This window comes from Heptranchias perlo, chromosome 16 (assembly GCF_035084215.1).
Source record: "Heptranchias perlo isolate sHepPer1 chromosome 16, sHepPer1.hap1, whole genome shotgun sequence".
Lineage (NCBI taxonomy): Eukaryota > Metazoa > Chordata > Chondrichthyes > Hexanchiformes > Hexanchidae > Heptranchias > Heptranchias perlo.
The window spans coordinates 45741416-45758489 of NC_090340.1; the positions used below are offsets into that span (position 1 = coordinate 45741416).

The 17074-nt window shown below is 43.3% G+C and overlaps 1 protein-coding gene across 2 annotated transcripts in view; it reads left to right on the forward strand.

The window, feature by feature from the left end:
- Window positions 1–6392: 6392 nt before the first annotated feature.
- Window positions 6393–17074, forward strand: part of terfa (telomeric repeat binding factor a) — a 43392-nt gene continuing 32710 nt past the window's right edge. For both annotated transcript variants that reach the window (XM_067998076.1, XM_067998077.1), the window contains exons 1-4: window positions 6393–6698; window positions 7707–7784; window positions 7965–8077; window positions 12425–12514. In XM_067998076.1, coding sequence (XP_067854177.1) covers window positions 6431–6698; window positions 7707–7784; window positions 7965–8077; window positions 12425–12514 — 549 coding nt within the window. In that variant the 5' untranslated portion in view covers window positions 6393–6430. The remainder of the gene's footprint in view (window positions 6699–7706; window positions 7785–7964; window positions 8078–12424; window positions 12515–17074) is intronic.

The following is a 17074-nucleotide window of genomic DNA, read 5'->3' on the forward strand; positions in this document are numbered from 1 at the left end:
ATTTTGATTCAGCAATATCAAAATTAAACACAACAAAACAGATAAAATTATCAATATAGCATCTTCTTTCGTTTCATTCTTCTTCAGGCGCGCCTTTCCAAAAATTGTGAAAATGCTGGAAATAACTATTTTCCCAGCTAAACAAAATCTTAGTTACATTACACAAAAAAGGAAAACACATAACAAGCACTAAAAAGGGGCTGTAGCCCGCAACAGCGAAAAGAAAGCACTCACAATGAGGACAGGCTTTTTAAAGAGACAGTACACTTTCTCCTTTTTGATTCCATCATGGACTACCCTTTTTTTTTACTTAACCAAATTTCAATTTCTGACGTTTGTGATTTAACCCCGTTCTGTACTGACTCAAAGTGCCCGATATTAGGAGGGAGGCGGGTTGGCAGCGGGGGGTCGACTGGGCACGTGGGTAACGCGCCCAGTGAATTCAGGGTGCTCTGCACGCGATCGCAAGTAAATTGAAACCACTTACTTGGCTTCCGGGTTTCCCGCTGGAAAGCTGCACAGCGGGCGGACTGCGCACCCGCATCATAGGCTGTCAGCTGGAGGAGCCCTATTTAAAGGGGCAGTCCTCCACTGACTGATGCTTCAGAACGGAGCCAAAATGACAGCATGGAGCAGCACAAGGGGAAGGTTGCTCCCAGGTTTAATGATGCCTCACTCCAGGTCCTACTGGATGGGGTGAGGAGGAGGGGGAGGACAGAGATCTTCTCCCCGGCAGACGAGAGGAAGTGGCCTGCCTTGAGATGGCAGAGGAGGTCATCTACACCACCAACATATCACGCACCTGCATACAGTGCAGGAGGCGCTTCAATGACCTAAGTAGGTCAGCCGAAGTGAGTACACTTACTCATTCCCCTACACTCCGTCTGCCACATCACTGCCCCCACCCCACATCTCCTTCTGCACTGCCAACACTACCCTATCACATCACTCCTCACACCCACTCAAAGCTCATCCTCATCTTACCTGCACTTACTCGCCTCGCCAGTATTCATCCCACCACTACCACTCAATCCAATCCTCATACAATCTCATGGCTCTATCTCATTCTCACCCTCTGATGCATCTCTTTCACGGTCAGCCTCACCCAACCTGCCACTACCTGTGCTGCAGCCACAGGGCATGCATCACGTATGCGTAGTAGGAAGTGTAAGGCAAACGTGTCGTGAGCATGAAAGGGATGCACAAGGGTGTTTGAGGGTTTGTCATGGTGTTTACCTATATTTGATTTCTGATCAACTCATATTACATATTATATTGTCACCACTACTGCCACGTCTTGGCCATTCTTGACTGGCTTGTGCAATAATGCCCTTTCCTGAGGATCACCATGAAGACCCACACCTGATGCCACCCATTGTGTCACTGCAGAGTGGGTGCAGGTGTACTTGCAGGGCTCTTTTGTGCAGACGACTGAGAAACACCGGCGATGTCCCCGCTGGCATCCTGGAAGGATCTGGAGGAGAAATTGTTTAGGGCAGTGGTGACTTTGACAGCGACAGGTAAGAAGATGGTGCTCAGGCCAGCGGGAGCAGCTCGGCATCAATGAGGCTGCAGATGTCCACGACTACATGTCGAGTGACTCTGAGCCTCCGTGTCCTCAGAGAGGTCCAGGAAGCTGAGCCTTGGTCTGTAGACCCAGTGGCGAGGGTAGTGCCTTCATCGACGCATCTCTCTCTGTGGTTGCCCTCCCTCTTGCTGTGCAGGTAGATGTGTCACAGCACTGTGTTTTGGAGCTCCATGTGTCATAGGTGGCCGGCGAGGCTGGTGATGCTGTTCGTCCTCCGAGGAGGTCATGACTGCAGCTATGGCTGCCCCCATCCGGAAGATGTACGTTTGAGGGGGTCCGCAAGGTAGGTAAATGTGTCTGCACACCGGGGTTGAGGTTGCAAGTTGGTGAATTTTAATGTTAGGAAGAGGGTGGTGCAGGCCAAAATTTGTCCAAAGTGACAGAGTGGCCTCCTGCATTGAGTGAGGGCCTCCTCCCCCCCACCTGTCAAATGGACCTTTGCAGCTGCCACAGGCTGGTGGCTGCAACACGTCCATTTCAACGAGGAGTGTTTCCCCCAGTACGGGAAACACGCTCAGTTTGGATGAAAATCCCACCCCTCCTAAAATATCCTCCAAATCAGGTCTCCTAACGATCTGAAGTATCAAATTAATTGCTTTAAGTGGGATCCCGCCGGCTTTAATTTCCGGTGGGAGTCCCGCATGTGGGGGCTGCGTGCGCATCTAAGCCCGTCATTGGGGAACTCGGAAGTGGGCGGGTTGGAGCCGGGCTCCGGACCCACCCCGGGAATCCCCAATTTTCGGAGCCCCCCCCAGCATGAACGCACCCGCTTGGACGTCCAAAAATCGAGCCCAAAGTCTCAAGCTCACAGTCTGTGTCCGCACCCAAGCCTAGTGCGGTGAAGGTCCCTCCATCTTTCTATTTGTATTCCTCATCTTCCGAATTTCAACTTTCTCTCTCAACAAGACTGCCACTTTCCAATCCTCCTTTTTAATTTCCTTCTCCTTTACCAGTTTCTTCATCTTAGTCTACCTAACACAGATTCTAACAAAAGCTCCTAATTAACTCCTCGTCCTCCAGCACAATTTCTTTCCTATTTTTTCAAGGGCATGCATGACCCTAATTTTGACTTCTCCACGTATGTGTGGATTGTTGAGCTTAAACCATCCGGTGCACTCCCATGGTTTATTCTTCCACAGGCTTGAGGTGTGGCTACTTTACTCTATCTACCCTATCAAATCCCTTCATCATTTTAAGAAAGAACTTGCATTTATATAGCACCTTTCATGATCTCAGGGTGTCTCAAAGCGCTTCACATTTTGATGCCTCTCACCTCAATTTCATTAACCTCTCCAGTTACCATTTCAAACTGAGTTACGAAGTGCGTAACCTTGGAGTCCTGTTTGAAGTGTAGTCACTGTTGTAATGTCGGAATTGCGGCAGCCAATTTGCGCACAGCAAGGTCCCACAAACAGCAATGACCAGATAATCTGTTTTAGTAATATTGGTTGAGGGATAATTATTGGCCAGGACACCAGAGAGAACTCCCCTGCACTGCCAACCATTTATTTTCCATCTGCTTGCATGATCACCCTTGGTATATTCCAGGGGTCCATGATCAGTGCCCGCTCCTTCACCTTCTACACGACACCCTTTGGTAGCATCATCCAAAATTGAGGTCCAGTTCCACATGTGCCTATGATACCCAGCTCATCCTCACTATATGTTAGCTTGGCTCAATGGTAGTGCTGTCATCAAAGGTTTGTGGGTTCAAGCGCCAGTCCAAGACTTGAGCACGTGATCTAGATTGACATATCAGTGCAATACTGAAGAAGAACTATATTATTAGAGATGCCATCTTCTGAATGAGACATTAAACTGAGGCCCAATCTGCTGCTCAGGTGGATGTAAAAGATTCCATGACACATAAAGAAGAGCTGGTGAGTTTTCCCAATGTCCTGCAACATTTATCCCTCCACCAACCACCAAAACAGATCAACTGGTCATTTATCTCATTGCTGTTTGTAGGGCCTTTCTCTGCACAAATTGACTGCAGCGCTTGCCTACATAACGTGGAGATGCCGGTGATGGACTGGGGTTGACAATTGTAAACAATTTTACAACACCAAGTTATAGTCAGGTGACGAAGGAGGAAGCCTCCGAAAGCTTGTGGAATTTAAAATAAATTTGTTGGACTATAACTTGGTGTTGTAAAATTGTTTACAATTGCCTACATAACAACAGTGATTGCATTTCAAAAGCAATTAATTAGCCCTACATAAATACAATTTCTCTCTTTCACGTCCCTCATTGACCCAAACGATGCTACCACACTGTCAAATTGCTTGTCTAATACCTTATGAACTAAAACAATGTCGGCAAGACATTGAAATATCAACCAGAGGCCTGAGTGGGGTGAGGAGTGAGGGTGGGGGGTGGTGGTTGGGAGTGGGGGGGGAATGTCAGCTGCAGCCAGCATCTTTTTTTTGGGGGGGGGGGCGGTTAGGGTGTGTTTTATTTAAAACAAATCAAAAAACCAAAATAAGTGTCAAATAATAATTTTATTAGAACCATCCAGGATGAACTCCAGCCCCTGCGGAGCCCACCGGTCGTGGAAAGCCTCAAGTGTACGGCAGACACCGCTGCTCCCTCTCCAGCCAGCATCTTTTTTTTTGCTGGTTGTTGTGTTATTCCTCTCCTCTCCCTAACTGCCTGCACCAGGATTAGGCAGGCAAGGGCCATAGTTTTTTTTCTAGCAGGTTTTTTTTGTGTTTTAGGCCCCCCTTTTATAAGTGGGGGGGAGGTTGGGTGTGTTTTATTTAAAACAAATCAAACCAAATAACAGTGTCAAATTATAATTTTATCTTGAGGATCCAGGATGCACTCCAGCCCCTGCGGTGCCTACTGGTCGCGGAAAGCCTCAAGCATACCAGCAGACACCGCATGCTCCCTCTCCAGGCCAGCATCTTGATGCCTTTCACCTCAATTTCATTAACCCCTTCAGTTGCCAGTTGTGGAGGTGTTTTCTTGCACCTCCACAATATTGCCCATCTCCATCCTATCCCTCCCTGCTGTTACCCAAAACCCAGCGCATGCCTTCAACAACTTAATACTTATTCAATGTCCTCTTCAAATTAACTCCCTTAAAGCTTCAACGTATCCATAATGATGAAGCTCATCGCCGCACCCACAGTAAATCCAACACTCCGTCACACCCAGCCCTCATCCTCTTCAACCAGCTTGTCGTACCCCAGCATGTTGATTTTAAACTTCTTGTTTTCAAATCTCTCCATAGCCTTGCCTCATTCTGCCATTTTCACGTCCTGCTATATATTCCTGCATGCATCCTCAGCAGAGGCAAAGAGGTTTAGGAAGGGAACTCCACAGCATGGGTCTAGGCAGCTAAAGGCATGGCCAATAATTGTGGGGAAAAGAGGGGGACTGCACACGAGGCCAGAGCCAGAAGAAATCAGAGTTCTGTAGGAGGGGTTGTAGGGCTGGAGGAGGTTAGAAAGATGGGGTGGGAGGGTGAGGGCGAGGTCATGAAGGGATTTAAACACGAGGATGAGGAGGCCTCAGAGCAATGGGAGCAAATGTAGGTCAGCAAGGATAGGGCTGATGGGTGACTAGGACTTGGTGTGGGATTTAATATGGGCAGCGAAGTTTTGGACGAGCTGAAGTTTATGGAGGGTGGAGGATGGGAGGCCGGCCAGGAGAGTATTGGAATAATTGAGTCTGAAAGTGACAAATGCATAGATGATGATTTCAGCAACAAATGGGCTGAGGGGGGCGATAATGTGGATGTGGAAGTATGTAGTCTCTGTGATGGAGAGAATACCAGGTCGCTGGGTCAAAATCCTGGAACTCCCTTCCTAACAACACTGTGGTAGAACCTTCACCACACGGACTGCAGCGGTTCAAGGCGGCGGCTCACCACCACCTTCTCAAGGGCAATTAGGGATGGGCAATAAATGCCGGCCTCGCCAGCGACGCCCACATCCCATGAATGAATAAAAAAAGTCGGAAGCTCAGCTTGAGGTTGAATCGGAAACCGTGAAGATGAGTGCACACCTTGGCATTTATGGAGTTCTAGGTTACTGACTTGGATATATGGTAGATATTAGTGAACCAAAGATAAGTAACTATCTCAAAATAAACCTTTCATGTATCAGTGCTATTTTGATACAACACTGTCTTTTTTAGCAGGAAACTCCCCGAAGGGACAGCAATTATCTCTTTCCTGTAATGACATTGTTTGAGGAATTAATTGGACCAATTTATCTATAATTAATATAAACTGAGGAAATCTAGTCTTTGAATTTAGCATCTAAACTACAAACAGTGTCTGTGTATTTGTCCTTAACAAAAGAAGAGGTTAACAGGACAAATTTATCATGAATATGTAATACTTCCAGACAGATGTACTGTATATGTTTCACGTTGCCTACAAGCTAGCAGACTTATAGGAAAAAACAAAAACCCAGCCATTATGTTCATTTTTTAAAAAACCCAGAGCCCTGGCCTTGGAACAATTTAAATGAAACGCTATAATACAGAAATGTTATAACTTAAAGCAGAACGGATCCCTAAAGACTGCAGTATGCCACTAGAAGCTTCTGTTTTCATAAACTGTTAATTTCTGTTTGCTATACACTAAACTAAGTAATGATATAAATGTGATAATTTAAAATGTAGATGATTCTTCAGAAATTGGATGAGGTTGGTAGATTGTTCCGACCAGAAGTCTATAGCTGTGGTCGGTCTGGTGTTTGCAAATTTTTACCCTCACAACATGGCGGCACATAGGTCCCACTCATCACCCCAAAGCACCATGGACAGTGAGGCAGGTGACCTCGTTGGGGGAAAGCGCACGTCAGGTCCGGTCTCTTTTTTGTGTGAGAAATGGCGGGGTGTTTGGGTTTGAGTTTGGATTCCGAGGTACAGCTCGGGCCGTTGAATGGGGGTTTGCCGCAAACCGGAGTGGGATTGAGGTCGATGTGCACGAAGAGACAACAATCGGATAAGGCTAAGGCTAAGGCCCAGGCCGACCTCCCGGACCCCGAACGAGTGGTGAACCGTTGGACATTGGAGTTTAACTTCTACTGCGCGCTCAAAGCGTTCCGAGCCGAGGAGTACGAGGAGTTCTGCGCCATCCTGAACGTGATAACAGGTGAGAAGAGAGATCGAGTTGTAGATACTGGATTAAAGGTGGACAATTTAGGGACAAATTCATTAATTTAAAATAAAACCAAAACATGCTCGAAAAGCACAGCAAGGGTGGCCAGCATCGAAAAAGATACGTGGGTTAATCGATCCTGATGGACCTGCTGCGTTTTCCCAGGAATTTTTGGTTATGTTTCAGAATAAGAGCATTTTAAATTTTGCATAAAATATTTGGGAGTAGAGGATATCTGAACTGATAATACTAAGTATAGTCAGGAACCCCAGTTAATTGCAACATGACGATCTTCACAAACAGTGCATCCGCCACAAGGTAAACAAAAGTCCAGGTATCTTTAGAAATAAGCATAAACCTTTAACTTCCACGCTTACAGATTCTACGATGCTTACTGTATTTTATCACTAATTATGTAATGTATTTTGCGTAGTATACACTTCAAAGTTTGCTTACTTTCTGTAATGCTTCCCTTTAACATTTTGTTTTTTGGCTCAAACTAAAGCAGCAAGTCAGAAGAGGTAGGGAACATAGAAATCAAAAGCTTCTGGAAATCTTCCAATGAGGAACTAACATGGACTTATGAAAACCAATCCTGAATTGAGTCACAAGAATCCCCCAATAAAAGGAAGGCGAACCAATTGAATTGCTATATTTTGTGAGAAAAAAATTGCCTGCCACTTTATTTCTTTGTAACTGAAGCCACACAGGGAATATCCTCATCAGTAAAGTCACTGAGCCTGCCCATTGGTGTTGGATAGCTGAGATTTCCATACTTGCAATCAAGTTGATGCCTTTATAAAATGTAAAACATAATAATGGTGTGTCTATTTTTTTCCATGTAGAATTAGGGAATGTTTTGAACAATGGGTACTGTCTGCCCTCCATCCTTCTAATATGCATGTTCAAGTGAACATTGCTGGTCTTAAAAAGCTAATTATGAATCAGGCTTTTATTTAGGTCTGAAATGTGTTTTTCTTCTCTGCTCCTCCCCAATTACAGCTGTCTTAAACCGACCATACATCGACACAGAGGAGATTGGAAAGAAACTTCTCGCAATACAATTTCTATCCAAATTTGGTAAGTAAATGTTGTTCATGTCAACAAAGCGCTCACTATCTGGACTCACATGGTGTTTCCTTTCTCAGACTTTGAAGTTATAATCAAAACATTTCAAATGGTTTAAAAGTGTCATTGTATTTTTACACATAGCTATGTGTGGTCAATGTGCATTCATGGGCATAACTTTTTAATTTTCAGAGAGTGATGCTATGCCACTGGAATCTGTTTTGACAATTCTGGGCCAGATGAAGACAGAGTTCTCACTGGGTGAGGATTTGTTCCAAGAGATCAAAGAAACTGTGGTTGAGCAGGTTAGTCCACCACTTGGATTTTTGAAATAAATTAAGAAGTCAAAGTTTTTGAAACATCAAAGGTAGTAGCAGTAATTGTTCCCTTCTGACCTGGCCCTTTATTTTCTTACCATTTGCATGTAGTTGACAACTGCACATCATCTCTATATATGATAATGAAATAGTCTGTGTTAGTTGTCTATGCATGATTTCAATATCACTATTCAGTTTTTCCTGTGTAATGTATTTCCCCCCTATGTATACATAAAATAGGGAACTCAACAAGATTAAACTATTGAGATATTTTGGTGCATAGCTAGAATAACATTTGGCCATTGATTATGCTTTGTACTTGTGCGTGACTGCTTCCTGCCTTAGTCCACTTCATCTTGTTGATTGCCAAAATCTAAATGCTCTTATTTTCTTGTCTGCTTCTTGCTGATTTTAATTACTAAATAAGTTTGAGTGCTTTACGTTTGCCAATTTTTTTTACTTTTTTAAAATGTTAACCCATTAAAACTAGTCATTGTCAGAAACCATAATCTATAAAAGTGTGAGCCTTGGCTCAATGATACAACACTTGCCAATGAGTCAGGAGGTTGTGGGTTCAAGCCCCACTCAAAAGACTTGAGCTCATAATCTATATTGACAATTCAGTGCAGTACTGAGGGAGTGCTGCACTGTCAGAGTTACCATCTTTTGGGTGAGATGTTAAACTGAGGCAAGGATTTATGTCTGCCCTCTCAGGTGGACATAAAAGATCCTATGATACTATTCGAAGAAGAGCAAGGGAGTTCTCCTGGTGTCCTGGCCAAAATTTGTCTCCAAGCAAGCACCACCAAAAACTTATTATCTGGTCATTTATCTCATTACTGTTTGTGGGACCTTGCTGTGTGCAAATTATATGCCATGTTTCCCAACATTACAACAGTGACTACGCTTCAAAAGTACTTAATTGGCTGTGATATGTCATGGGAAATCCTGAGGGCCTGGAAGGTGCTATATAAATGCAAGTTCATTCTTATAACCAAAGCTGCAATAAGATGATAAAAATGGGGCTTAATTTTCTTTGGACTACTCACCCTCAGGAAAGCAGTATAACTTGTCCACAACATATTTATCATTTGTGCTCTGATTCTTCTGTAATTGACATGTTCAATACAGATTCTAACATCTGTAATGGATCACAAATCTGTCTTATTTTTGTTCAGAAATGAGACTTTTTCTATATATTAGAATTTTGGTAGCTAGCTAGCTTGTGACCACTTAGATTTGTTTACTGCTTAGTTGTAAATAAACTGGGTGGATACCTAGAATGCACTTTTGTCACATGTTACTTTGAATGCCAATGTATTATCTGTGTCTAGACTTAATTGTAAACAATTTTACAACACCAAGTTATAGTCCAGCAATTTTATTTTAAATTCACAAGCTTTCGGAGGCTACCTCCTTCCTCAGGTGAACGATGTGGAAATGAAATCCTCGAAATGAAGTCGCATTTATAATTCACAGAACAATGCTTGGTGATTACAGACAGTTTTTTCAACTGCCCATTGCCAAGGCAATCAGTGTGCAGACAGACAGGTGTTACCTGCCAGGTCTCAGAATATACAAATCACCAAAAAAAACAACAAACCAAAAAAAACAGAGATAGAGAGGTAGAAACATAGAAAAGACAGCAACTGACCCGTTATATTAAAAACAGATAACATTTGTTGACTTAATTGAGTGGTAATTGTGAAATCCACATAGGTGATAGAAACAGTTTGCTGTTTACAGCTTTGAGAAGGAAATAGAACTGATTAAAATCAGAAAATGCTGGAAACACTCAGCAGGTCAGGCAGCATCGGTAGAGAAAGAAAAAGAATTAATGTTTCAGGCCGATGACCTTTTGTCAGAGAACTGCTTGTTTGTTTCTCCCATCCATGGGTCCTGAAAACAAGGACTTCTCACAGCTTTTCCTTGTGCTGATAGAGGTGGCTGGCAGGAAATGGATTTATGGGAAACCAGCCTGGTTTTTATGGACCCTGCTTTGAGCTATAGTTATTTAATTGTGAAAGACATCACCTTGATGTTCTTTTGTTTCACTTCAGATTTTAAAGGAAACAGTGACTGTAACAGTTGCACGTATCTAAACTTTTTGAGTGGACTTCTGTTGCAGCAGGCTATTGACAAACTGGATCCAGGGGAAACAGTCTGAATATCCAATTTCATATAGGAACTTCTAATTACGGATGCTGGTCCAAATTAAGTGTTGAGACATTGTTGTTGTTCCATCCTCCACCCTCCATAAACTACAGCTCACCCAAAATTCTGCTACCCGTATCCTATCCCGCACCAAGTCCCGCGCTCCCATCTCTGACTTAAATTTGCTCCTATCCCCCAATACCTCCAATTTGAAATTCCCATCCTTACTTATGTTCAAATTCTTTTATGACCTCACTATCTCTGTAACCTTCTCCAGCTCTGCAACCCTCCGAGAGCTCTCCATTCCCACAATATTTTCCTGGGTCTTTTGCACTGATCCGCCATTACCCTTGCCAAAAACAGTTAGAAGGTAATTATCATAACTCTGCCCCCATTGAAATCAATGCCAATTGCCATTTTCCTGCGTTTTAAGCCAATTTTCACTCCACTGCCACAAGACTCAAAAATAATTCTCTGATTGCATTTAATTGACATGGTAATGTGGTTGCTGATCAAGATTTGTTGAAAGACAGATTCTTAAACCATTGCATTGTCACGTCAATAAAGAATGTATTATTAACGATTCCTTTTAAGTATTTGTTTGACTATATTTCTTTTTGAGCATTAATTGGTGCTATGAAGAGTATAATTGTTTTGAAATAGTACCAGAAACACTTGCACAAATAAACTGTGCTGGAGGGTGTAGCAAAAGCTGTTTGAAAGAATATCAGTCCCTAAAGTCAAGAAGTTGAAGGACTCTTCGATGACACTGCCCCAGTTCTTGCCTCATACTTTTCATCGAATGTATTCGTTGAATCACTGGAAAAAATGGCACCATTTCCGATTCGCCATGCTCGCTGTAGAATATTCTAATTAGAAATGCAGAAAAATAAGTAAGTTATCAACGGCGAGATTGTTGTACTAGACAACTAAATTTACGGTGTACGTCGCCGATCTTGCCGTGCAGGAAAACCTGGACCAACATCTATATTAGATATGCTAGTGATCACACCGCCTCTGTATATTAGCTGTATTCAACCCTATATCCTGTTTACTAGTAATTGCAGAAGCCCACCAACTCCAAGTTGAATTTGCAGCTCGGAATCTCTGCTCGGAGTCCATGCTGTTTTGATACTGTCTCAAGGTATTTAACGGTTGTCATCCTTCAGATGAGACATTAAACTGATTCCTCGCCTGTTTGTTCAAGTGGACATAAGACCATGGCACAATTCAAAGAAGAGCAGGTTCTCCCAGCATCCTAAGCTAACCTTCCTCCCCTCAACCTACACCACCAAAAAACAAACTAACTGATCATTCATCTCATGCCTATCTGGGGACATTGGTGGTGCAGAGTGACTGCTATGTTTGCCAATCACTGCATTCCAAAATCTTCCACTGTGTGAAGTGCTTTTGAGACACTTTGACTTGATAATAGTTGCATTTAGGTAATGCCTTATTGGTTTTCAAACAGATTTGTATTAAGGAACTATTTAGGTTAAAATTTTGTGTTTATACAAGGCTTATTTTCTGCATTTTAACATTTATTACTACTAATAAACTGTGTTTCAAATATTTTAATTCTTAAAAATTGTTACTTTTGCTTTTAAAGAAAAACGTTGCACACAACTTTGAAGAGAACAGTATGCTTATTTTCTCTCTGCATTATTAACTAGCCTGTTCTTGCAGTCATCTCAATCGTGACAATTTTAAAATGGTTGCCATGATTAATAGGGAAAATGTGGGATTGTTACATACTATCATCATTTCAGAGGCTATTTTGAAAGGGAACAAGAAATGTGTAAGAACAAAACCCAGGTGATTGGGAGAGGTTGAAAGTTCAGCCTTTTATCTTTATTTTTCCTGACTCAAAATGTAGAGGATCTGTAAAGAAATATGTGGCATTGCCATTTAATCAGCCTTCAGCAGTTGGTCCTCCAAATTTCTCCCCTAAAATGGAGCCTCCAGGGAAAGACAGCGAATTTCTTAAATCACACCTCAGTAGTGGTGAAACATCTACACCAGGGTGACTAGCTGACCTGGGATTGTGACCCATGATTAATTGATTGGGAGTCAGAGGAGGTGATAATACTTGTGTTGACAGCATTTTCAAAGTTAGTGAATTATTTTTGTACCTACAAATCTTGGGAGTATAAATAACATTTTGGTCCTCTCTTTCTAAAGGCTGTGGTTGGATCCATTAAGAAAAACTGTTTTCAAGAAGCTTCTAAGATCTTAGGACGACGGCATCTCAAAAAGGACTCTGTTGGCCAGGTGTGTGTTTAGCTGCTTAATCTGGGCTAATAAAATCAAATGTTCAGGTGTTGCTGCAGTCATTTTTTCACATTTTGGATCTGTTCTTTGCAGTTGTCATCCTTTTTACTTAATATTGTAATCTTAAAGTAATAATGAGGGGGGGGGCATAAAGAGGTGTTGTAGCTAGAAAGGAGTGATGTGACCGTAGTCTTATTTGAAAACTAAATTAAATGGTGTTATTTTTCATTATTTTACTGTGAAGTAAAATGCAAATAAACATGGTACATTTTCAGAGTATTACAATGATTTGAAAATAAATCATCGTATGATGTGAGTGGATTTAATAATTGAAGATATTTTTGTATCTATATACTGGATGTATTTGATACAATTAGAAGAAAAATGAATACATGTCCTTAATGGCTCTGTACCTACAGAATCAGCAGTCCTGCTGGCTCTTGCTTAATTTTCTTAATGTTATGCTAGTATTTGTTTCACTTCAGTGTACATCAGTACTCGTGAAAATAATTTTTCATCTATGGAATCTAAAGGAGTAGTTGGTGATAGATATTGTTTTCTTTTTTAAGCTATAAACACCTTGTAAAATGTACAGCCCTAGTAATATATAATATGTAGACTGCCTCAAAAAACTCCCCAACAGAAGTTACGGTACATGTTGAAGTAGGTTAAATTTGGAACTTTTTGGATAGTTCATTTAATTTGCACTATCTGTTTTCTATCACTCCATAATCTAATTTTAATAATACAAATGCTATGTCCAGCGCATATTTTTGTTCGGCTTCCTGTGTCACACTTCCTTATATACAAAATTATTCTAAGTTAGCCAAATTTCTTCCACGATTGGCTCAATTCAAATTTCTGTTTTTCAAACTGTACCAATCAGCTATCTTTTCAAACTCCACCTACAGTTCCCACGAGTTATATGCAGAACAGCTTTCCTCCATGCGATCTACTATGTCACCTCAGCCTCAAATTTTTCCTCTTTCACCTATCCACTTCCTCCTCTCTCCAACTGCCTTTACTTCATTTGTTTCCAACTTGCAGTACCCATGCTCCCTCCCTCCCTCAACACCCCTGCTGAAGATCTGGTCTTATGTGTATTTTAAATTTATTTTCCACTTTTTCATTTAGTTTGCACTGCTCCCTTTTCATGATCCATTCTGCTGTTCCATTTGCTTTGCATTCATCTTCTACCTTCGCGCCCTCCCACCCAAAAACTATTGCATCACACCACCTGCTCAAGGAGGGAGCAAAGAATGTAAACTTAAGTCTTTCAGGCAGCTGAGACAAATACAGGATCATTAGGTTAAATAATTTGTTGTGGTGCAACATCCTGCAACATATACTACAATTTTTACTCTACTATACATTTTTCCCTGTTGGTTTCTCCAGTTGGTCACACTCCAGTTTTAAATCAGCAAGTTTTAAAGTGCCAATCATCTTCCTCTTAGGCAAAAGTGACAAAGACTGCAAGAAAATTGTCCCCTGCGATTTTTTTTTTTTGTCAATTTTTTGCTATGTCAAAACACTTGCCCAAGGGATAACAGATGGCTGTAGACTCAAATTTCAAATTGTCAGTCCCCTAATCGGTGATGAAACTTGAGCTCTTTTAAACCATCGTGCTGCCTTATGGGGCAGGACCGGGGTTAAGAATCATAGAAGTAGAATCATAGAAGTTTACAACATGGAAACAGGCCCTTCGGCCCAACATGTCCATGTCGCCCAGTTTATACCACTAAGCTAGTCCCAATTGCCTGCACTTGGCCCATATCCCTCTATACCCATCTTACCCACGTAACTGTCCAAATGCTTTTTAAAAGACAAAATTGTACCCGCCTCTACTACTGCCTCTGGCAGCTCGTTCCAGACACTCGCCACCCTTTGAGTGAAAAAATTGCCCCTCTGGACCCTTTTGTATCTCTCCCCTCTCACCTTAAATCCATGTCCCCTCGTTATAGACTCCCCTACCTTTGGGAAAAGATTTTGACTATCTACCTTATCTATGCCCCTCATTATTTTATAGACTTCTATAAGATCATCCCTAAACCTCCTACTCTCCAGGGAAAAAAGTCTCAGTCTATCCAACCTCTCCCTATAAGTCAAACCATCAAGTCCCAGTAGCATCCTAGTAAATCTTTTCTGCACTCTTTCTAGTTTAATAATATCTTTTCTATAATAGGGTGACCAGAACTGTACACAGTATTTCAAGTGTGGCCTTACTAATGTCTTGTACAACTTCAACAAGACATCCCAACTCCTGCATTCAATGTTCTGACCAATGAAACCAAGCATGCTGAATGCCTTCTTCACCACCCTATCCACCTGTGACTCCACTTTCAAGGAGCTATGAACCTGTACTCCTAGATCTCTTTGTTCTATAACTCTCCCCAATGCCCTACCATTTACGGAGTAGGTCCTGGCCCGATTCGATCTACCATAGAATCATAGAAGTTACAACATGGAAACAGGCCCTTCGGCCCAACATGTCCATGTCGCCCAGTTTATACCACTAAGCTAGTCCCAATTGCCTGCACTTGGCCCATATCCCTCGATACCCATCTTCCCCATGTAACTGTCCAAATGCTTTTTAAAAGACAAAATTGTACCCGCCTCTACTACTGCCTCTGGCAGCTCGTTCCAGACACTCACCACCCTTTGAGTGAAAAAATTGCCCCTCTGGATCCTTTTGTATCTCTCCCCTCTCACCTTAAATCTGTGCCCCCTCGTTATAGACTCCCCTACCTTTGGGAAAAGATTTTGACTATCGACCTTATCTATGCCCCTCATTATTTTATAGACTTCTATAAGATCACCCCTTAACCTCCTACTCTCCAGGGAATAAAGTCCCAGTCTGTCTAACCTCTCCCTGTAAGTCAAACCATCAAGTCCCGGTAGCATCCTAGTAAATCTTTTCTGCACTCTTTCTAGTTTAATAATATCCTTTCTATAATAGGGTGACCAGAACTGTACACAGTACTCCAAGTGTGGCCTCACCAATGCCCTGTACAACTTCAACAAGACATCCCAACTCCTGCATTCAATGTTCTGACCAATGAAACCAAGCATGCTGAATGCCTTCTTCACCACCCTATCCACCTGTGACTCCACTTTCAAGGAGCTATGAATCTGTACTCCTAGATCTCTTTGTTCTATAACTCTCCCCAACGCCCTACCATTAACGGAGTAGGTCCTGGCCCGATTCGATCTACCAAAATGCATCACCTCACATTTATCTAAATTAAACTCCATCTGCCATTCATCGGCCCACTGGCCCAATTTATCAAGATCCCGTTGCAATCCTAGATAACCTTCTTCACTGTCCACAATGCCACCAATCTTGGTGTCATCTGCAAACTTACTAACCATGCTTCCTAAATTCTCATCCAAATCATTAATATAAATAACAAATAACAGCGGACCCAGCACCGATCCCTGAGGCACACCGCTGGACACAGGCATCCAGTTTGAAAAACAACCCTCGACAACCACCCTCTGTCTTCTGTCGTCAAGCCAATTTTGTATCCAATTGGCTACCTCACCTTGGATCCCATGAGATTTAACCTTATGTAACAACCTACCATGCGGTACCTTGTCAAAGGCTTTGCTAAAGTCCATGTAGACCACGTCTACTGCACAGCCCTCATCTATCTTGGTTACCCCTTCAAAAAACTCAATCAAATTCGTGAGACATGGGGCTCGATTTTAGGGTCTGGTTTTCTGCGGGTTTCCAGCGGGGGGGTCCCCGAAAATCCCGATATGCGGTCACGTGACTGGATCGCGCCGCGATCCCGACCACTTCCGGGTTCCCCGATGACGTGCGGGGCTGCGTGCGTGGCCCCCACTTGTGGGAATCCTGCAGGCAATTAAAGCCAGCGGGGTTCCACTTGAGAGTACTTACCTTGCTTGTTGAGGTCAGTTAATGAGCTGAATCAGCTGTCAAAAGAGGAAGTGTGGGATTTTACCTGCATCGCAGAGTGTTTCACACACTGGGGGAAACAGTCTCTCTCCAACCAGGCGTGTTGCAGCCGGCAGCCTGTGGCAGGTGCCAAGGTGCACTCCACGGGGGAGAGCCCTCACCCACGCAGGAGGCCACCGCGTCACATAGGGCAACCCCTGCCCCCCACCACCCCCCGCCAAGCCAGAGGACAGACCGACACGAAACTGCAGCCCCAGTCCGAGGAACCACCCACCTACCCTGCACAACCCCTCAGACCAACACCTGCCAGATGGGTGGTGCGTGGACACCCTCGGAGGACGAACAGCATGACCAGCCCCAGCAGCCTCGCAGTCCACGCCGTCCGCCGCAGAGACGTGGAGCCCCCCAACATGGTGTTGTTGCACGCCCACCTGCACAGCAGGAGGGAGGGCTACCGCAGAGAGAGACGCATCGCAGAGGGCACTACCCTCGCCACAGGGTCCACAGACCGAGGCGCAGCTCCCCGGACCTCTCCGAGCAGCAGTGCACACGGAGGCGCAGATTCGCTCGACATGTAGTCGTGGAGATCTGCAGGCTCTTTCATGCCGAGCTGCTCCTGGCTGGCCCCAGCACCAACTGCT